The sequence below is a fragment of the Chiloscyllium punctatum genome, chromosome 31 (assembly GCF_047496795.1).
Source record: "Chiloscyllium punctatum isolate Juve2018m chromosome 31, sChiPun1.3, whole genome shotgun sequence".
Lineage (NCBI taxonomy): Eukaryota > Metazoa > Chordata > Chondrichthyes > Orectolobiformes > Hemiscylliidae > Chiloscyllium > Chiloscyllium punctatum.
This window is the reverse complement of record NC_092769.1, coordinates 71,360,423-71,383,005: the sequence shown is the minus strand read 5'-3', so window position 1 is coordinate 71,383,005 and position 22,583 is coordinate 71,360,423. Positions and strand designations below refer to the sequence as shown.

Genomic DNA, 22,583 nt, shown 5'->3' with positions numbered 1-22,583 from the left:
TCGTACCGAGATGGGATAGTGTGTGGCTCGGAGGTTTAGGTCGGGTTCAGCAATCACAGGCTACTCCCCGCTGGCCCGCAAAATACAGGGTAAAGCTCAGAGGTGAGTTTAAGTGCTGAGTAGTTTGCAGAGAAGCAACAGTGAAAGCGTACACCTTTTAAGAGAGGGAACCTTTCACTTCTAATGGTGCTCGTGTGCATCTGCTGCCTTGGTCCTTTCAAGTGATAGGCGGTAACAACTTTGGAAGGGGCTGGAGATGGAGCCTCAGTGAGTCCCCTGCATATGCTGGCACTCGCTCCTGCCATTGTGGGTTACTGACGGAGGAAGTGAATGTTCAAGGCGTTTCTTGTAGCACCGGCTGAGTGGGCTGTTTTGACATGGGTGGTGGTGCTGAATTTCTTTAGTGTTGCTGGAGCTGTATGCGTAGAGTCACAGAGCTGTACAGCATGGAAACTGACCCTTCAGTCCTCTTCGTCCATGCAGACCAGGTATCCTAAATTAATTTAGTTCCCATTTGCCAACATTGGGTCCATATCCCTCTAAACCCTTCATATTCATGTCCCCATCCAGATGCCTGTTAAATGTTGTCATTGTACCAGCCTCCATCACTTCCTCTGGCAGCTCGTTCCATACACGTGGGAAAAATTGTCCCTTAAGGTCCCTTTTCAATCCTTCCTCTCTCACCTTAAACGGTTGCCCTCTCGTTTTGGATTCCTGTACCCTGGGGAAAAGACCTTGTCTATTCACCCTATCCATGCCCCTCATAATTTTGTAAACCTCCATAAGGTCACCCCTCAGCCTCCGACGCTCCAGGGAAAACAGCCCCAGCCTGTTCAGCCTCTCCCTGTAGCTCAAACCCTCCAACTCCGGCAACACCCTTGTAAATGATATACGAGATGATCAGATGATTAGATTGGGTAGACAGTGAAAGTCTTTTTCCAAAGAATGATGACGTTAGGGTGTACAAGGGGGCATAACTACAAATTAAGGGGTGATAGATTTAAGACAGATGTCAGAGGCAGGTTCTTTACTCAGAGAGTGGTAAGGGCATGGAATGCCCTACCTGCCAATGTAGTTAACTCAGCCACATTAGGGAGATTTAAACAATCCTTAGATAAGCACATGGATGATGATGGGATAGTGTAGGGGGACGAGCTGAGAATAGTTCACAGGTCGGCGCAATATCGAGGGCTGAAGGGCCTGTTCTGCGCTGTATTGTTCTATGTCCTAAATCTTTTCTGAACCCTTACAAGTCTTGGGTGAAGATTGGCATCATTGATGCTGAGAGCTCAGGAGAAGGGCGAGATGGACCGATCGTTCTGCGTGTGGGTGGTTGGACCTGCTCCAAATGCAAATCCCTGTTTATTGCACGAATGTGTTCAGCCTCTTCATCACGGAGGACTGGAATATTTATGGAGCTTCTTCCACTCTCCGCGTCCGAATTCACAGCTGGAGCTGGCAGTCGGCAGAGCTTTTATCTAATCTGTTGGTTCTTGGATCTTCTAAGCTCAGACTATCACATCTTGCTTGGTGGGCAACCAATCCTGTGTTACAGCTTCACCAGTTTGGGGGCTTATATTCAAGTGAGCTCCTGCTCTTTTCTCCTGCATTCCAAACTGAGCTAGGGTTGACTCCCTGACTTGTTGACGATAGGAAAATAAGGAATTTGTTCTTTATTCATTCGTGAGCTGAGGGCATCACTGGCTGGGCCCAGCATTTATCACTCATCACTAGTCGCCCCCTTGAGAAGGTGGGGGTGAGCTGCCTTCTTGAACCGCTGCAGGCCATGTGCTGTGGGTTAGATCCAGAGGGAGAGAAATCCAGGATTTTGACCCAGTGACAGTGAAGGAACAGCCGATAGATTTCCAAGTCCGGATGGGGAGTGGCGCGGAGGGAAGTTTGCGGGGATGTAGTGATATTCCCATGCATCTGCTGCCCTTCCAGATGGTAGAGGTTGCCCCGTCCCTAGTTGCCCCCTTGAGAAGGTGGGGGTGATCCGCCATCTTGAACCACTGCTGTCCATCTGCTGTGGGTTGACCCACAATGCCCTGAGGGAGGGAGTTCCAGTATTTTGTCCCATCGACACTGAAGGAACAGCAAGATATTTCCAAGACAGGATGGCGAGTGGCTCTGAGGGGGAACTTGCAGGGGGTGGTGTTTCCCTGTATCTGCTGTTCTTGTCCTTCTAGATGGAAGTGGTTGTGGGTTTGGAAGGTGCTGTCTGAGAATCTTTGGGGAACTTCTGCAATGCATCTTCTAGATAGTACACACGGCTGGTACTGAGCATCGATGGTGGAGGGAGTGGATGATTGTGAATGTGGGGCCAATCAAGCGGGGGCTGCTTTGTCCTGGATGCTGTCGAGCGTCTTGAGTGTTGTTGGGGCTGCTGTCATTTAGGCGAGTAGGGAATATTCCGACACACTCCTGACCTGTAAATGGTGGACAGGCTTTGGGGAGTCAGGAGGTGAGTTACTCACCGCAGTATTCCTAGTCTAGCATCAGCACAACTGAGTTGAGCTGTAGATCTGTCCGAAATCTATCCCATTTATATTGGTGGCATTGCCACATAACACAATAGGTATTGTCCTCAGTGTGAAAGTGACCCTTTCTCCCCACAAGGATGCAACCACTATGAATGTCATTGAGAGTCATAGAGATGTACAGCACGGAAACAGACCCTTCGGCCCAACTCATCCATGCCGACCAGATAGCCCAAACCAATCCAGTCCCACCTGCCAGCACCTGGCCCATATCCCTCCAAACCCTTCCTACCAGCCAAAAGACATTCACTGAAAATTCCAACTCCATTGAGACCCCAATCGCTTCTGCTTAAAGTTAAGCCTAAAAAGTTTAAAAAAAAAACTAGAAAACCTGGTGAGTGAGCTGGCCACACCCAGCCAAGCTGCTTCTATTGTTCCAACTTAAAAAAAAATCAAGGCCTCACAGACTGTTGACTCAAATGGTCTTCAGTAGGCGGCTTGGTACCTCTGCCTTACAACCTCTCTTCAAATAAAACCAAGATGAAATAACCTCTTGATAGCCACAGCATTGTGACACCAGCATTTGGCCCATACCCTCTAAACCCTTCCTATTCATCACCAAGGAGGGAGAAAATGTGCCCATTATTATGAGGAGTATTGACACTGACAAATCTACATTACTCCAGAGACTGTTAGGAGCACGCTAGCCTGGGGTCAATCTCACCCAAGCCTTAGGAATGTGTGTTATTTACAGGGATAAGCATTTATACTTCTACATCTATGACTGTCTAAGTTAACCAATTCTTCATTCTTTATTGAATATGCTTAGTTTTGATAATAAATATGTTTATTAAGAAGACCCAACTGGTTTACAGGCAAGGTATTTAATCTTGAAAACTGGAAGAAGCATCTGTAGATTTTATGCGGGTCTGGATTCAACACTCACTTAAGGAGTCCCAAGGCAACTATTGACTATATCAAGTCACTATAATCTTCCCAGACTGTAGGGCTGCTCTCTCATTAGACAGAGAGAGATGACTGGCAGTGGTTTAACCACACCTCAGGTGAGGGGGAAGAGGTTGAGAAGGAGAGTCCCTCATGGTAACCTTAACCGGTCACAGGACTTGAACCCACAATACTGGTGTCCCACTACTTTGACAACCAACTGTCCAGCCAACTGAGCTGAACCGATGCCCACCTTGACTACATACTACTAGGCTGCCACTTCCACTAGATGTCGTGAGATACGCGTGGTGGTAGAAGAGGTTTGGGACATTGGACAGTGGGATCCCCTCAGTGTGACCAAGTTGGCAATTACTTCACTCAACAGTTCTGCCCAATTTGGTAACACGCTCTTCAGGTGGTAATAAATCAGACTGCGCAAGATTGAGTGGTCACAGTTTCTTCTTGCCGAATCAGGAATGATTCCCAAACTCTCCTGGTGGACTGGCTTCCTACCCTTTCCCGGTGGGACTTCCCCTTTTTGAGTTGCTTGGCCCCGGTCCCAACAGACTCTCCCGAAGGTAACTGCAGGGGCAGAGCTGGCTTTGCCAGAATCCTGTCCCACCCCCATCGGAAAAGAGCTGGCCCAGTCGCAAGTTCGGACTCCATGTCCTTCCTCACCCTCCTCTGCACCTGTCTCGTTGCCAGCCTCTTGCCTGTTGCCAAGGCTGAGACGGACAGCAAGACATGGAGACTCCTTCCCCATTCGCCTTGGGTGTGACTGAGGCTGGAAGAGTCACTGGGATCCCACTTTTCCATAGGTCACAAAGTCCAAGACAGACCCTTCTTCCTGTTCCCAAGATTAAAGGCCTTCAAGATTTATCAATTGGGTTTTCCAAATAAACATATTTATTATCAAACTAAACACATTCAATGAAGACCTAAGAATTGGTTAACGCAGACAATCAGGAATGTAAAAGTCTATATAATTATCTGTGTAAATATCACATTCAAGGGTCTTGGATGATATTAATCCCAGGCTGGAGTGCTCCAAACAGTCTCTGGAGTAATGTAGGTTGCATTCATACAGAGTGTAAATAGCTGCAGTAATGGTAGTAAACTCCACACTGTCTACTTGATAAGCCTCTTCTAGCTAGGCCTGAAAGGTGGCTACCTTCATCCACACCAGATCACTTTGGGCATGAAGGATCCTCCACACAAAAACCTGACTTCATCTCGCTCATCAGTAGAGCTTCTCCACTTGACAAACCACCCAGGGGCTTCCACTCCTAATTGCTTTTTATCAACCCCCACTGACTGGCGGTTGCCGGATAACGCCGGGGATTGTGGGAGATGCCTATCCCAAAGTGCCAACTCGCTATCAAAGGGCCTCCGAGTTGAGACAGGTGACAGCTGACACTGGCAGAATAAATGACAGTCATAGAGTCATACAGCACGGAAACAGACCCTTTAGTCTAACCAGTCCATGCCACGTCCCACCTGCCTGCGCTTGGCCCATATCCTTCCAAACCCTTTCCTATTCATGGCCTTATCCAAATGTCTTTTAAACGTTGTGACTGTACCCACAATCCACCACTTCCTCTGGAAGTTCATTCCACACACAAACCACCCTCTGTGCGAAACATTTGCCCCCATATCCTTTTTAAATCTCTTTTCTTTCATCTTAAAAATGTGCCCCTTGTGTTGAAACCCCCATCCTAGGGAAAACACACCTATCATCAACTCTATCTGTACCCCTCACGGTTTTATAAACTTCTATACGGTCGTCTCTCAACGTCCTACGTTCCAGGTGATGGTGGGGTGGCAGTGGTGGAGCGGGGGGGAGGTGATGATCGATGTAGGGCAGGTCTAGGTGAGTTGATAGCCCAGTGGTATAATCGCTGGGCTGTAGATCCAGCTAATGTTCTGTGGACCTGGGTTCAAATCCCACCGTGGCAGGTCTTGAATTCAATAAGAATCTGGAATTAAGTGTGCAATGATGATCGTGAATCCATTGTCGGAAGAACCATCTGGTGTCCTTTAGGGAAGGAAGCTGTCACCCTTATGTGGGTCTGGCCTACATGTGACTCCAGACCCGCAGCAATGTGGTTGATTCTTGACCCAGCGTGGTATGCCCTCATCCTGTGAATGACATCAAAAAAGGGATAGCCGAGGGAGAAAATAGCACGTGTTGTACTGCTGTCGAACAACTGACATAGCCCTGATGAACTGTGTGAGTTTTTGCTCAGGTGCTATCCCTGTGGTCATACCCGTAGGTGGTTCCCGGAGTCAGCGCGTTGGCTCATTCTGAATGGCAAGGCCAATGTGGCTCTGAAACATCTCAAAAGGGTTGCAAGACTGAACCGCAAGGAGGAAGATGGAGAGAAACTCACCACTGCTGTAAGTGCCAACTTAAAAACTTAAATCACACATTGTTATCCCCGACTAGTGCACGATGCAGCTGCGTTTGATGGATCAGATGCTAGCACTCTCATTGCCTTCGGGAGAGGTTTGTGAGTTTAAATTCTGCCACCGAGTCTCAGATATCTAGGCTTGCACTTCCAGTGCAGTGAGAAAGTGCAGTCCTCCTGAAGTCCTGCCTCTCAGATGCAGCATTAACCTGAAGCCCTGTCTGCCCCAGCCCGCAGACAGATAGAAAAGATACCACAATGCTATTTTGAATGACCTCTCTGGTGTCCAAAGACCAGCATTAGGGCTAGAAAGGCAGTGAAGCTCAATGGACTGAATGGCCGACTCCTGTTCTTACATTCCTGGTCAACATATTCGTTCACAGAGATGTACAGTGCAGAAACAAGCCCTTTGGCCCAACCTGTCCATGCCGATCAGAAATCCTGAATTAATTTCGTGCCATTTGCCAGCACTTGGCCCATATCCCTCCAAACCCTTCCTATTCATGTCCCCATTCAGATGCCTCTTAAATGTTGTCATTGTACCATCCTCCACCACTTCCTCTGGCAGCTCATTCCATACACGTACCACCCTCTGCGTGAAAAAGTTGCCCCTCAGGTCCCTTTTCCCTTCTCACCCTAAACCTATGCCCTCTAGTTCTGAACTCCCCACCCCAGGGAAACCTTGTCTATTCACCCTATCCGTGCCCTTCATGATTTTATAAACCTTTATAAGGTCAGCCCTCAGCCACCAACATTCCAGGGAAAATAGCCCTAGACTACACAGCCTCTCCCTATAGCTCAAACTCTCCAGCCCCAGCAACATCTCTTTGTAGCCCTCAACCAACATCATAAAAGCAGTTAATTTGGTCAGATACACATTGCCCGTTTATGGGATCTTTCCGTGTCGGGATATCTGCCCGGCAACAGCAACCACACAATGTAATACTTTGGGGCCTGTTGAGGTAGTGAGAGAAGCAATAGGAGGTCTCTTTACGCACGAAAGCAATTGTGTGTGTGTGAGTGAAAGGAGGTCAGCCGAGTGGGCGTCACAGATATGTAAACCTGGTCCAACTAGGGGGGAGCCCTGGCTGACAGACATAAACAGGAGTGTCCAGGGTTCTGCTCACTCCGAGAGCTGGCTCTGAGGGAGCTGGGTCAGCGTCAGGGACTCTCTTGTGTGTAAATAAAGGGTGAGGGGATACCGGCCTCGGTGCAGTTATTTCAGGGCAACACGTCATTTCCTGTTGAACACCTTGCCTGCTCTGATTGTGAAATGCCCAGCTCTCGCCCACGAGGAGGGCTGCACAGTCTCAAACCGTTCATTGCTGCCTTGAGTGAAATGCTGTGACAGATTAAATGGCTAAACACGTTCAGCTGGAATCCCTGTTGCTGGACCATTATCCCGGGTTGTTAGTCCGTTTTACCACAGAGTTCAATCGATGGCTTGGTTAAATTATCCGCGAGAGTTCTGCAGGGTCTCAAAGCCTCCTCCCTCAGCTTTCCCAATCATCAAACTTTGCAAACCCAAAACCATTTCAATACCTTGTTCTTTGACTTTCAAGTACTTTGTAACATTCTGAGGAAATGATAATGTACACTTTCATGCTTTCAAGTACGTAAAGCGTGGTATTGGGTAGACTGTAAAGCCACCCCACCCTTCCAACAGAGCATACAACCTAGGAAGAGGGCTTTCAGCCCATCAAGTCTGCATCGACCCTCCTAACTCAATCCACCACATCCCCATTACTCATGGCCAGTCCACCTAACCTGCACATCCCTGGGCGGTTATAGACTGGTTCATGTTCGACTCCAGTTTCCTCAACTTTGGAGGAACCCCCCACACAGACACAGGGAGAACGTGCAAACTCCACACAGGCAGTCGCTTGAGGCTAGAGCTGAACCCGGGTCCCTGGCGCTGTGAGGCAGCAGTGCTAACCACTGAGCCACCCTGTGTTTGCGTCAGATTTCCAGAATCTGCTGTGTTTCATCTTTGAGCACATGGGGACTTTGTTCTGAACCTCCTTTGCACCCGTGCGTGGGATATGAAAGAAAATCCATCGTTTGATTCCTTCATTCCAGCCTCAGGCAGCTGTCCCTCAGCAATATTCTCCATTTCTGGCACATCTGAACATTTCCTTTTTCATGTTTAAAAGCTGCAAATACATCATCCTACGTTTCCCCTCTGTCTGTTGCACTCTCGGTCGATTGAAATGAAAGTCTTTTCCTGCAATGTATTTTTATTGTCACAAAACCTTTCCAACTTTTTTTATTCTACTTCAGTCTAGTATCTAAACTGTCCTACAAAACCCTGATTTACCATGCATTACCTTCAGCGCTGTGGGTGACACAGTGGTTAGCATTGCTGCCTCACAGTGCCAGAGACCCGGGTTCAATTCCCGCCTCAGGCGACTGACTGTGTGGAGTTTGCACATTCTCCCCGTGTCTGCGTGGGTTTCCTCTGGGTGCTCCGGTTTCCTCCCACAGTCCAAAAATGTGCAGGTTAGGGTGGATTGGCCAAGTTAAATTGCCCGTAGTGTTAGGGGAATGGGTCTGGGTGGGTTGCGCTTCGGCGGGGCGGTGTGGACTTGTTGGGCCGAAGGGCCTGTTTCCACACTGTAAGTAATCTAATCTTGATTAAACTACTGAGTCATACAGCATGGAAATAGGTCCTTTAGTCCAACCACTCCATGCCGAACATAATCCCAAGTTAAACTTGCCCCACCTGCCTGCTCCTGGCTCATATCCGCTTCATGTACTTACCCTCATGTCTTTTAAACTGTACCCACATCCACTACTGTGTTGAGGGTGGCTCAGTGGTTCAGTGGTTAGCGCTGTTCCCTCACAGTGCCAGTGACGCAGGTTCAATTCCACTGGTGGGTGTCTGTGTGCGGTTTGCTTTGTTCTCCCCCCTGTGTCTGTGTGGGTTTCCTCCCACAGTCCAAAGATGTGCTGGTTGGGGTGGGATTGACCATGCTGAGTCACCCATAGTGACCAGAAATGTGCAGACCAGGCGTATTAGCCATGGGTATAATGCAGGGATAGGGTGAGTCTGGGGGGGTGGAATGTTGTTCAGAGAGCTGGTGTGGATTCAATGGGACAAATGGCCTTCTTCCAGAGTGTAGGGATTCTATGATTCCTCAGGAACTCCATTACACATGGAAACCAACCTCTGTGTAAAAACATTTACCCCTCATATCCTTTTTAAATGTCTCCTCTCACCTCAAGTGCCTCCTAGTCTTGAAATCCCCCATCCTGAGGGAAAGACACCTACCATTAACTCCATCTGTACCTCTCATGATTTTATGAACTTCTATAAGGTCACCTCTCAACCTCCTTCGCTCCAGTGAAAGAAGTCCCAGCCTTCTTTTATACCTCCCTGGCTCATCAAGTAACTTTCTCAGTTAACAAAACCCACTCTGCTCTTCGATCCTTAATAAGACTGAGTCACGGGTTGATCATAAGCCTGGATGCTGCAAGGAATAGGGACATGCTCAATACTGATGTGTCATAACATTGTGTGTGTTCCCAAAGATCCTCAAGTCCAGTATGGAAAAGGAGATTTCAAATGTCAAGGGAAAATACAGTGTGCTGGACCTGTTCAAAACACCTGTCATGTGCAAGACAGCCTACTGTACTATGCTTGTTTGGTAAGTTATCAAATAATGGCATTTGACATGCTTGACTTTATTGGTCAGGGGAATGAGTACAAGAGTCAGGATGTCATGCTGCAGCTTTATAAGACTTTGGTTAGGCCGCACGTAGATTGCTACATTCAATTCTGGCTGCTACATTACAGGAAGGCTGTTGGAGGCTTTGGAGAGGGTGCAGAAAAGGTTTACCAGGAGGCTGCCTGGATTAGAGGGTATGAGCTACAGGGAGAGGCTAGAGAAACTCTGGTTGTTTTCTCTGGAGGCTGAGGGGAGGCTTGATAGAAGGCTATAGCTTTACGAGATGTGTAGATTGGGTTGATGGTCACGGCAACTGTTTTAGACAAAGAGTGTGCGGAATGAACTTCCAGAGGAAGTGTTGGATGCGGGTACAGTTACAACAGTTAAAAGACATTTGGATGAGGACATGAACAGGAAAGGGTTTGAAGGGGTATGAGCCAGGAGCAGGTAGGTGGGACTAGTTTAGTTTGGGATTATGGTTGGCATGGACTGGTTGGACTGCTCTTAAGGCCCAGGGACAGATGAACGTCCCTCGGGGACATTATTGAACAACATCGGTTCTTAACAACAATCTGCAAACACTTAGGTTCACGTTTTAACACCAGATTTTTATTGAATTCAAATTTAACTATCTGAAAAGACAGATTCAGAGCCATTAGCGTCAGCCTCCCAGGCATTAACTTGAAGTTCTGAGGCATTGCCACTACGTCACCACCTCTTCGTTTGCGACTTGATCAAACTCACCCTCAGCCATCTCCTTCCTCTGCCAGGTTTTCAACCAGTTTTGCCTATTACGGGTTGGCGATAGACCTGCAAGGATTTGGCGTTGATATTTACCTCATCCAGATCATTTTCGGAGCTGTGGACATCCCAGCAAAGCTCATTGGGGTTGTGACGTTAAGTTATATCGGCCGCCGGTTCACCCAGGGGACCTCCCTCATCCTGGCGGGGAGCATCATTATCACAAACATCCTCATTCCAAAAGGTGAGGCCTATACGTTTTCCACATCCCTCTCTTTCCAATGGGCTTCAGACTAAACACGGGGAAGGGTGTCCTTTCCAGGAAGATGTGGGAGATTTACTTTAGGTGGTAACATTGTGGCTTCGTGGCGCAAAACCTGACTGAAACATCCGGCAGTGCACAGCAGGATCCCAGAAGTGGTATCGACAGGACACTTCCCTGACCTGAAGGGGTGTCTTCTTTCCCCAGGCATGTTCAAGGATTCTCCCAGGCCAGACCAACCTTGCTCTCTCTGTCTGCCCTGACGCTACAAGACAAGACTCAATTTCCTTGGGCGTCTGTGCATTCATGATAGAGGATCAGTGCTGAGCTTGAGGCCTAGCGGCCAAAATAGCACCAACCATATACACTAGAATATCTCTGAGGAGATGCTTCCAGCCTGGTTTAGATTTGACTCTGGTGTATCTGTCTCGGCTCCTCTAGCAAAGAAGGACCAGGCATTAGAGAGGCCATTTCACAGCCGTTGCTAGGCTATGAAGGTGTCAATAGTCTACTGTCTGTTTGTGCTGAGAGAGGTTCTCTCTACAGAGGCTCCAACTGGCCACTTTTAGCCCATGGAACCCAGCCAAGATTTTATCTCCCTCGGTGCCAATGTGTTAAAGTATTCAACAAAGGAATCTGCTTGAAAATGTCAAGCAATTTATTAAACCATTGCTTCCCAAATTATTTTCTATTTTAAGTATTGGACGTAATTGCAGGCGCAAGCTAAAACAAAGCGATAAAGCAACGTTCAGTTCCTACTTTCGAAAATCTCAGTATTATTGGTCAATAATGCATCAGACCAACATATGTTTTGAAATAAAAATGTTTAATGAAGCTCATTTAGATTTCAGCCAAGTGTCCCCAGTGTTGCCTCTCTCTATCCGTACCCACACAAATGTAATTAGCCCAGCTCCCAAATTTTTCTCAAATGTCTCCATCTCCCTTCAGCTCACACCAACCTTCTCTACTCAAATCCATCCCTCCAAACTTCACTCGCTCTCTCACTCTGCACCAGCCTCCAAACCTCAATACGTCCACTGACCAATCCCGTCTCCCTTATGTTGCCTTCTGCCTAGTCGTCAGTACCCGTAAGGCAGAGTTGCTATGCCAGAGTAAGCAGACAGAAGGAGAAACCAGGACGTCTAAAGAGACACACTTTCCAAGATCAGGCTCCTGGTTTCTTGGTCTGTGACTGAGTTGACCATTCCGGCCTTTTCTGTGTGCCAGTCAGATTGGAGCCAGGCTGAAAGAATCTCTGTGGAGATATTCCAGTGTGTGCGGTTGGCGCCATTTTGGCAACCAGGCCTCAGGCTCGGTGCTGTCACACCATCTTCTATCCCAAACGCACGACACCAGAGGCGAGTGGGAATTGAGTCAGAGGCACAAGAAAATGGAGTCTTATCTTGTAGCATCAGCATTCAGAGGGAGAGCAAGGTTGCTCTGGCCATCAGACCATCCCATTTGAATGTGCTGCTAAAAGTTGTTTCTGAGGCTGAGGGGGGGGGGTCATCACCCATCACATTTGGGTGGCTCAGTTGTTAGCACTGCTGCCTCACAGCTTCAGGGGCTAAGGTTCAACTCCAGCCTCGGGTGACTGCCTGTGTGGAGTCTGCACGTTCTCCCTAAGTCTGCGTGAGTTGCCTCCGGGTGCTCCTCCCACAGTCCAAAGATAGGTTGGCCACGCTAAATTGTCCGTAGTGTCCACAGATGTGCAGGCTAGCTGGATTAGACAGAGCAAAGGCAGGGTTACGGGGATAGGGTAGGTGGGTGTGGGTGACATGTCTTTTGGAGGGTCGTTATGGGCCGAAAGGCCTGCTTCCACACTGTAGGGATTCTATAATTCCTTGCTGCTCAGCAATATGGGTCCAGGCTTGTGCCATCAGACCCTCCGGACTGGGGAGAGTCTGGAAATGCTTCCATTATTATCCTGCATTCCAGCAAAGCCTAATGCAAACCTGAGGGACAACACGTTATCTTTTACTTTGACACTTTACAGCCTTTAAGGCTCAATATTGAGCTCAACAACTGCAGAAGATGAACTTTGTCCTCCATCTTGATTACCGCCATTGTCTTTCAGTGGATCTGATCCAACTTCCTCTGTCAACACCAATCATTAACACCGACATTTCATCTCTGTCGCTTCTCTACTGCTATTGGCTCTCCTTTGGCCTCTTGCTCTGGGGTTCCACCTGTTCACCTCGCTCCTTTATCCTCTTTCCCCATGGTGTTTCCAGCCCCCTCCAGTTCCATCCCAGAGGTTAACTCTGTTTCTCACTCGCTGTACTGATTCTACCAGACCGTGCCGAGTTTCTACAGCACTTGTCGTTATTTCCCTCCCCAGGCTCCAAGGTGAGCAATGTTTCTCCATCAAAGGTACACTGTTATCAGCGCTGACATCCCCATTTCTCCATTCCCCCCCCCCCCCCCCCCCCTACAGACATGCAGACCCTTCGAACATCATTCGCTGCTATTGGGAAAGGATGTCTCGCCACTGCGTTCAGCTGTTGCTATCTCCACGCTGGTGAACTCTACCCAACTGTGGTCAGGTGGGTTCTGCTGTTCTGCGATACCATTGAGGCCAGCAAAACTGGACTGAGAGATCGAGTGACCTTCTTGGGGCAAAAGATAGAAAGATGCTGAGATAGAGGATCAGTGTGAGCAGCATTCAAAAACACTTTGCCATTAAGATGCATAAGGTAGGGCTCCCTGAATGGTCTCCTGGGTAAAGAAGCTGCTTAATGCACGGCTGGGCCTTCACAGAATAGAAGTATCAAAGCCAGGATGTGCCTTATGCTGTACATAGGAACAGGAGTAGGCCATTCAGCCCATTGAGCCCGATGATCATCACCTCAATGCATTTCCCCCTGCACCACATCCCCATTCCTTAACATCACCAGCCTCCAGAGACCAGCCTCAAACCTGCTTAATTGTTGGCCAAATGGGGTGCTCAGTGCTACTGGAATGAAAATATACAAGTCCTAGAGAGCAGGTGAGAGAGTTGTCAGATAAGGCTGCAATAACTACCAGGGTCTTGCCAGGGTCAACTAGACAAGGTCCTCGCTAATGCTCAGAGATTATGGTAAGCGGGTGTCAGCACCTTCATAACAATGGGATGGGGGCAACAATCTAGCAACAGCCTCTGATCCTCTGCTTGCCTCTGTAGGCAGACAGGAATGGGTCTCGTGACCACCATGGCCCGCATCGGAGCGATGGTGGCACCGGTTGTGAAAATAACGGGCGATTACGTTGCGTTTCTGCCGATGGCGACCTACGGCGGCATGGCGATAATCTCCGGAATTGCCGGCTTTCTGCTTCCGGAGACTCTCAATGTCCCACTGCCAGACACCATCGAGGAGGTGGAGAACAGGTCTGTAACACCTAACAATTTTCTCTTTGATTTGCATTGTTGGTTGAGCTACGGACAACATGCCATTCATTGGAGAACATTGGCCTCCCCATACTTAAGCCATTGTGTTGATTGACACTCCCAATTCCCACCACTCCAGGTTCTCCAACAGATCACCCTGTCTAGAACTACTCATCAGGGATTCAGAGCCGTTTCCCTGTATCTGTGACCTTGATACCTTTACTCTCTTAGCAACATTTTAGACAGTTGACCACACTACATCACGGACGTTGCATCTGGATAAATGCGAGATATTGCATTTTGGTACAACAGTCGGGGCAGGGCTTATACAATTAATGGTAGGGCCTTGGGTAGTGTTGTGGAACAGTGGGACCTAGGGATGCAGGTACATAATTCTTTGAAGTTTGCATCACTTATAGGCAGGGCAGTCAAAAAGCCATTTGGCACATTTGCCTTCATTGCCCAGTCCTTTGAGTACATGAGTTGGGACGTCATGTTGAGTTTATACAGGACATTGGTGAGGAGACTTCTGGAGTACCGTGTTCAGTTCAGGTGGCCCAGTTATAGGAAGAATATTATTAAGTCGTATAGGGTTCTGAAGAGATTTACCAGGAAGTTGTTGGGTATGGAACGTTTGATTTATAAAGAAAGGCTGAGACTTTTTTCACTGGAGCGTAGGAGGTTGAGAGGTGACATTATAGAGGTTTATAAAATAGTGAGGGATGTGGATAGAGTGAATGGTAGCTGTCGTTTCCCCACAGTGGGGGATTTCAATCGTTTTTTTAAGGTGAGAGAGGAGAGATTTAAAAAAGACTTGAGGAGCAACCTTTTTATACACAGGGTGGCTCATGTGTGGAATGAACTTCCTGAGGAAGTGGTGGAAGTGGGTACAGTAATAAGATTTAAAAGACATCCAGATATTACATGAATAGGAAAGGTTTGATAGTCATGGAGTCATACAGCACGGAAACAGATCCTTCGGTCGAACCAGCCCATGCCACATAATCCCAAGCTGAACTAATCCCACCTGCCAACTTGGAGGGATATGGGTCAGGCAGGTGGGACTAGTTAGATTTGGGATTATGGTTGGGCGGACTGGTTGGACCGAAGGAACTGTTTCCGTGATATATGGCTCTCTCACTTGGTTTCTACTCTCCAGCTCAGTACACTTTGTTCACTCTTAGCTGGGCAACTTCATCTTTTTTCCTTCGTGTGGGGGCATGGTGGGGTGGGTGGGGGGGGGGGGGGGGGAGCGGTCACTGTGTTTGTAGCCCACCCTTAATTGCCCCTGAACTGGGTTGGGCATTTCAGGGAGCATGTTCTGGTCAATCACATTACTGTGGACTGGGAATCACACGCAGTCCAGACCAGCTGAGGATGGCAGGATTCCTTCCCTGAAGGACATTATTGAGCATAATGTGTCCTTAGAACAATCGATGGAAGTTTCCGAGTCACCAGAAGTGATTTTGTTTGTTGAACTTAAACTCCACAAGTTGCTTTGGCGAGATTTGAACCTATAATCCCCAGACCCTCAGCTGGCTTCTCGGGATTACCAGCAACATCACCATGACACCCCGTCAGCTCCCAGTCCCATACATTACTTCTGAAGTCACTCAAGGATATTCCTGGGCCCCTCCTCTTCCTCATCGACATGTAGGACGTGAGGTGAATTCCAGGTGTATGTTGAATTCACCAGCCCTCTTGGTACTGCCTTAGTGTTACCAGAATGCTTGGCTAACCTCTGTCCTTGGGGGACAGAATTTCTCTGAGTTGAACAACAGGAAGATGAAAGTATTTGAGTCATGGAGAGGTGCAGCATGGAAACAGACCCTTTGATCCAACTCGTGCATTCCAACAGATATCCTAAACTAACCTAGTCCCATTTGCCAGCACTTGGCCCATATCCCTCCAAACCCTTCCTATTCATGTACCCAATCAGATGCCTTTTAAATGTTGTCATTGTACCAGCCTCCACCACTTCCTCTGACAGCTCATTCCATACACGTACCACCCTCTGTGTGAAAAAATTATCCCTTAGGTCACTTTTAAATCTTTCCCCTCTGACCTTAAACCTATGCCCTCTGGTTTTGGACTCCCCTACTGAGGGGAAAAGACCTTGGCTGTTCACCCTATCCTTACGCCTTATAGAGATTTTATAAACCTCTATAAGATCACAATTGTATCATTTAAGATGTATCTAGACAGATACATGAAGGAACAGGGAGCAGAGGGGTACAGACCCTTAAAAAATAAGCAACAGGTTCAGAAAGAGGATCTGGATCAGCGCAGGCTTGGAGGGGCCGAAGGGCCTCTTCCTTTCTTTGCCTTCGTTAACCCTTCAACCTCCGAAGCTCCAGGGAAAACAGCCCCAGCCCACTCAGCCTCTCCCTACAGCTCAACCTCTCCAACCCTGACAACGTCCTGGTAAACCTTTTCTGAATCCTTGCAGGTTTCACAACATCCTTTCTGTAGCAGGGAGACCAGAACTGAACGCAGTATTCCAAATGTGGCCTCACCAATGACAATGTCAGCCGCAACATGGCCTCCCAACTCGTAAGGATCTTCTGCTAATTCCATATGCCCCTAGCCGTTGACTCAACTCTCCGCCCCAGCCACCATCTCAGATTGAGCTGAACAAATGGTACCTGCGGTGTCCATTTTGAGTCTGAGCTACCCAGCTCACATCCCAATCACATTCAAGACAGCCAACGTCCATCCCTGCAACACTGCTCACCTCCACCTGTCTCTCAGATCACCCATCATTGAAACCCCCTTTCCACACCTCTGGCATCTTGAGAATTAACATTCTAATGTCCTTCGTCGTTGTAGTTAAGTTTGGGGCTTTGTGGGCTTCACTTCTCCCATTCTCCATCACCTCTTTACCCATACGGTTCATGACCAAACTCACCACTCCTCTGACCCCTGTGTATTTCTCTCCCTACACAGGCCATTGACTAAGTCCCATTTATTGAAATTCCCTTCCAAACTCTTCCAACTCCCATTCCTCATTTCCTCATTAAAATTGCTTTAGTTTCCTGGTCACCATTCCCAGTATCTTTTGGCTCGACACCCAGTTTGGTCTTGTTATGTTGCCCAAAATGTCTCGGGACACGTTTCTACATTTGTAGGGCTGTGTGAATGCATGGTTTGTTAGGACTGTTGACCCTGCGTCTATAATTCGCCCACACAACAAAGCAAACGCTCGCAGTTAAGATACATCATCACCCCAGCTTCCATCAAAAGGAAAGACAATGCTGAAGTCGAGTTTCGGGAAACAGCAAGTCCCACTGGAAGTATCTTTCAACTCATCTCCTCAGCCAGATAGCACATAGTCTGTGTCATATTTGATCATAGAGTCCCGACAGTATGGAAGCAGGCCATTCAGCTTATCGAGTCCATGCTGACCCTCTGAAGAGCATCTCAACTAAACCCACACCATCTCTGCAACCCTACATTTCCCATGACTAACCCAACGAGCCTGGACATCCCTGGGCACTATGGGGCAATTTAGCACGGCCAATCCACCCTCACCTGCATATCCCTGGACACGATGGGGCAATTAAACATGGTCAATCCACCCGAACCTGCATATCCCTGGACACTATGTGCAATTTAGCACGGCCAATCTACCCTAACCTGCACACCCCTGGACACTATGGGATAATTCAGCGTGGTCAGTCCACCTTAACCTACACATCCCGGAACACTATGGGCAATTTAGCACGGCCAATCCACACTAACCTGCACATCCCTGGACACTATGGGACAATTCAGTGTGGTCAGTCCACCCTAACCTGCACATCCCTGGACACTATGGAAATTTAGCACGGCCAATCCACCTTAACCTACACATTCCTGGGCACCATCGGGCAATTTAGCATGGCCAATCCACCCTAACCTGCACATCCCTAGACACTATAAGCAATTTAGCACGGCCAATCCACGCTAACCTACACATTCCTGGGCACTATGGGACAATTTGGCATGGCCAATCTACCCTAACCTGCACATCCCTGGGCACTATGGAACAATTTAGCATGGCCAATCCACGCTAACCTACACATTCCTGGGCACTATGGGACAATTTGGCATGGCCAATCTACCCTAACCTGCACATCCCTGGGCACTATGGAACAATTTAGCATAGCCAATCCACCCTAACCTGCACATCCCTGGGCACTATGGGACAATTTGGCATGGCCAATCTACCCTAACCTGCACATCCCTGGACACTATGGGCAATTTAGCATGGCCAATCCACCCTAACCTACACATTCCTGGGCACCATAGGACAATTTAGCATGGCCAATCCACCCTAACCTGCACATCCCTGGACACTATCGGGCAATTTAGCACGGTCAATCCACCCTACCTGCACATCCCTGGACACTATGGGGCAATTTAGCACGGCCAATCCACCCTAACCTGCACATTCCTGGACACTATGGGACAATTTAGCACGGCCAATCTACCCTAACCTGCACATCCCTGGACACTATGGGACAATTTAGCATGGCCAATCTACCCTAACCTGCACATCCCTGGACACTAGGGGCAATTTAGCACAGCCAATCCACCCTAACCTGCACATCCCTGGGCACTATGGGACAATTTAGCACAGCCAATCTACCCTAACCTGCACATCCCTGGACACTATGGGACAATTTAGCACGGCCAATCCACCCTAACCTGCACATCCCTGGACACTATGGGACAATTTAGCACGGTCAATCCACCCTAACCTGCACATCCCTGGACACTATGGGACAATTTAGCACGGCCAATCCACCCTAACCTGCACATCCCTGGACACTATGGGACAATTTAGCACGGTCAATCCACCCTAACCTGCACATCCATGGACACTAGGGGCAATTTAGCATGGCCAGTCCACCCTAACCTGCACATCCCTGGGCACTACGGCGCAATTTAGCACTGCCAATCTACCCTAACCTACATATCCCTGGACAACTCAACACCTGGAGGAAAAGCGCCTCATCTTCCGCCTAGGAACCCTCCAACCACAAGGGATGAATGCAGATTTCTCTAGCTTCCTCAGTTACCCTCCCCCCACCTTATCTCAGTCCCAACCCTCGAACTCAGCACCGCTTCTTGACCTGCAATCTTCTTCCCGACCTCTCTGCTCCCACCCCCTCTCTGGCCTATCACCCTCACCTTAACCTCCTTCCACCTATCGCATTCCCAACACCCCTCCCACAAGTCCCTCCTCCCTACCTTTTATCTTAGCCTGCTTGGCACACCCTCCACATCCCTGAAGAAGGGCTTATGCCCGAAATGTTGATTCTTCTTCTCCTTTGATGCTGCCTGACCTGCTGCGCTTTTCCAGCAACACATTTTTAAACTCTGATCCCCAGCATCTGCAGTCCTCACTTTCTCCAACATCCCTGGGCACTATGGGACAATTTAGCACGGCCAATCCACCCTAACCTGCACATCCCTGGGCACTATGGGACAATTTAGCACGGCCAATCTACCCTAACCTGCACATCCCTGGACACTATGGGGCAATTAAACATGGTCAATCCACCTTAACCTGCACATCCCTGGGCACTATGGGACAATTAAACATGGTCAATCCACCTTAACCTGCACATCCCTGGGCACTATGGGGCAATTAAACATGGTCAATCCACCTTAACCTGCACATCCCTGGGCACTATGGGACAATTTAGCACGGCCAATCCACCCTAACCTGCACATCCCTGGGCACTATGGGACAATCTAGCACGGCCAATCCACCCTAATCCAAGCAGACACACGGAGGATGTGCAAACTCCGCACAGACAGTCACCTAAGGATGGAATCGAACCCAGGTCCCTGGTAGTGTGAGACAGCAGTGCTAACCATAGTGCCACCGTCCAGCCTATTGGGACCATCTATCAGCTCACCTCCTCAACCACAACCTGCCAGCATATGGTCTGTGTGACTTTTTAACCACCACAGTAACAAGAATGCTACACTTGGCTTCAGGAACCGATGTTCCCTTTAGCTTATTTTGCCCTGGCCACTGCAATGTGTTGCAGTTTTAGTTGGTTCGGTCCAGGGTGCTATAACACCATACATGCAACACCTTGGTGGGAACATTGGTCAGGACGCTTGGTTAGAAAGATGGAGGGCGAAACCAGCGGGATTTTTACTCCTTGATTACAGTCCAGAGAGACTCCCACTGGATAGTCCACAGTGTTGAGGAGAAACCTCTTTACCCAGAGAGTGGTGGGAGTGTGGAATGCTCTGCCCCAGAAGGCTGTAGAAGCCAAGTCTCTGGATACTTTCAACAAAGAGATGGATAGAGCTCTTAAAGATAGTGGAATCAAGGTTTATGGGGATAAAGCAGGAACAGGATACTGATTGTGGATAATCAGCCATGATTGTAATGAATGGTAGTGCTGGCTCGAAGGGCCGAATGGCCTACTCCTGCACCTATTGTCTATTGACTGTGCAGGAAGAATCCTGTTCAGACTGAGAACCAGCCCATTGACATTGCACTCACTCCTGAAGGATTGTCACTGTTATGGACCAGACCAAACTCCCTCCAAATATAATAACAAGGTAGCCTAGACCCTAACTTTTTCTTATTTGTAAAGGTAACTGCGTTCCTGATGCAACGCAACTGGTCAAACTAATCGACGTTCAGCAAAACACAATTTATTCAAGCACTATAGTTAAAATACAACAAGAGAAAGAGGAACTTGGATTAATTTAGCTCGACAGGAAAACTTAACAGCATAATAGATTATTTTACTGCTAAACCCCAATAACTGTTCCAATATAGTAACATCCCACTGGCAAAAGGCAAATTCAGAAAACAGATTCTCTTTGTAGCAGGCAGAGATCCCAAGTGTTTGGCTGTAACTAAGAGAAGGTGAAAAAAATAGCTTCCACCTCTTCAAGACCCCAACAACTGCCGAATGCGAAAACTGAAGATCCTGGTTCTGTGTTTGGGAACTTGACAACACCCAGGCAGGCTGCTTCTATTGTTTCAATTTTTAAGCAACCCACCAGCCCCCCACCCCCACCAAGGCCTCACAACCTGTTTCCTTCACTGGCTTTCCACTAGACTGCTCATCACCTCAGTCTTAAAACCTCTCTTTAAATGAAAAGGACAAGGTATCCTCTTTAAACAACAGCATTGTCACATTACTTGGGTGCGGTGTCTCCAGAAGAAGAGTCGTGGGTTGGGGGGGGGGGGGGAGGTGGCGATGAGAAAGACTACAGATAAAAAAGCAATACCTTCTAATCAATGGTCTATGATGTGTTCATACCCAGAGCCAAAGGAGGTGCTGAGAAAGATGTAGAGCTAAAGAAAGACGAGATTCCACTACAAGAGACGCACATGTCAAAGATGGAGCAGACCATTTAACCAAAGAAGGCATGGTCTCAATAACTCAGCAGCTGTCTCAAATGGCAACTGATATCCTGTAATGTCCCAGAGGGAAAACTAAACTAGTATCACTTGGAGATGAACGTACTGTCATTTGAGGTAAAAAAAAAGACTAGTCAGACCACAGTGTGTCATCCGCAAGTTTTGCTGGTATTTCCTTCATTCACTTTTTCATGTTGTGTTGGATTCTCAACTGGAAAGATTTCTGCTGCTAAATAATGAGGTGATTGATTCGCAGCCATCACAAATCTAAAACACAGGAAATGAATTTTGCAGAATCTGATGTTTGGGTATTAAAGCACTGGGTTTACATTGGCCTGGAGACCGGGATTACCTTTCAGTTTCCCCGCACGGTTTAGGCCCCAACTCTGCAGCGCGGGTCGTTTGCACTGACAGATTTCCTGGCCAGCAGTCAGCCTGATTGGGCAGGCTTGGCTTCCAACTGGGGAGGGAGTGTTCTAGAGAAGCCCACACGACAAGACGGGCCCCATCTGGCTGGGGGGAGGGTGGCACTGGTGGTTATGAACTCTGACTCCTTTGGTGGACGGTTCATACATGAGTATTTGCCCAGGTTTGGTATTGTGGTGTTTTGCGGGGGGTGGTTTAGGAATCTTGGGTGGAAGGACACGTTCCTCTCCTGGCCCCAAAAGCCGTTGTATATAGATATTCCTTTATCTGATGTCCCATAAGCCGTGGTATAAAGATATTCTTTATTTTCCTGACCTATAAACCGTGCTATAAAGATATTCCTTTATCCATAGGCCCCCAAGCTATGCTGTAAAGATATTTCATTTCCGTTGTAATTCTTTCACCATTTGTGTGCATGGCTGGCCCAGTCAGCATGTCCTTGGGGGATGGCTGATGAGTCACCTTCTTGATGCACTTCAGTCCATCTGGAAGAATTTTGCAATCCTAACCACCCTTCAAACAGCCGGGTTTCCCAAAACAGGAACTCCATTGCTGTCTGGAATTATGATCATGATTTGGAGATGGGCTATAAATTCTGTGTTACGATCGAGCCCTCCACTATCACCTGATGAAGGAGCGTCGCTCCGAAAGCTAGTGTGCTTCCAATTAAACCTGTTGGACTATAACCTGGTGTTGTGTGATTTTTAACTTTGGAATTATGATGCATTGCACTTAGCTGAACACTTATCCCTGAATGTAGAGTGGGTGCTTGAGACTAACGATTCCATTGCACAGGGTTTTAGGCACGACGTTGCAGTCTCCTTGCTCCCAGAGGTTTCTAAAAGACTTATTTAACTTGTCGGTAATTTTCCAGGGCACTTTATCACAATCTTCACTGAGAT

At 48.1% G+C, this 22,583-nt stretch overlaps 1 protein-coding gene across 4 annotated transcripts in view; it reads left to right on the top strand.

Annotated features, from left to right (window-relative positions):
- Nucleotides 1-22,367, top strand: part of LOC140457042 (solute carrier family 22 member 6-A-like) — a 56,380-nt gene extending 34,013 nt beyond the window's left edge. For all 4 annotated transcript variants that reach the window (XM_072550969.1, XM_072550968.1, XM_072550967.1 and 1 more), the window contains 6 exons: nucleotides 5,699-5,822; nucleotides 9,365-9,480; nucleotides 10,272-10,486; nucleotides 12,942-13,050; nucleotides 13,668-13,871; nucleotides 21,159-22,367. In XM_072550969.1, the coding sequence (XP_072407070.1) occupies nucleotides 5,699-5,822; nucleotides 9,365-9,480; nucleotides 10,272-10,486; nucleotides 12,942-13,050; nucleotides 13,668-13,871; nucleotides 21,159-21,252 (862 nt within the window). In that variant the 3' untranslated portion in view covers nucleotides 21,253-22,367. The remainder of the gene's footprint in view (nucleotides 1-5,698; nucleotides 5,823-9,364; nucleotides 9,481-10,271; nucleotides 10,487-12,941; nucleotides 13,051-13,667; nucleotides 13,872-21,158) is intronic.
- The last annotated feature ends 216 nt before the right edge of the window (nucleotides 22,368-22,583 follow it).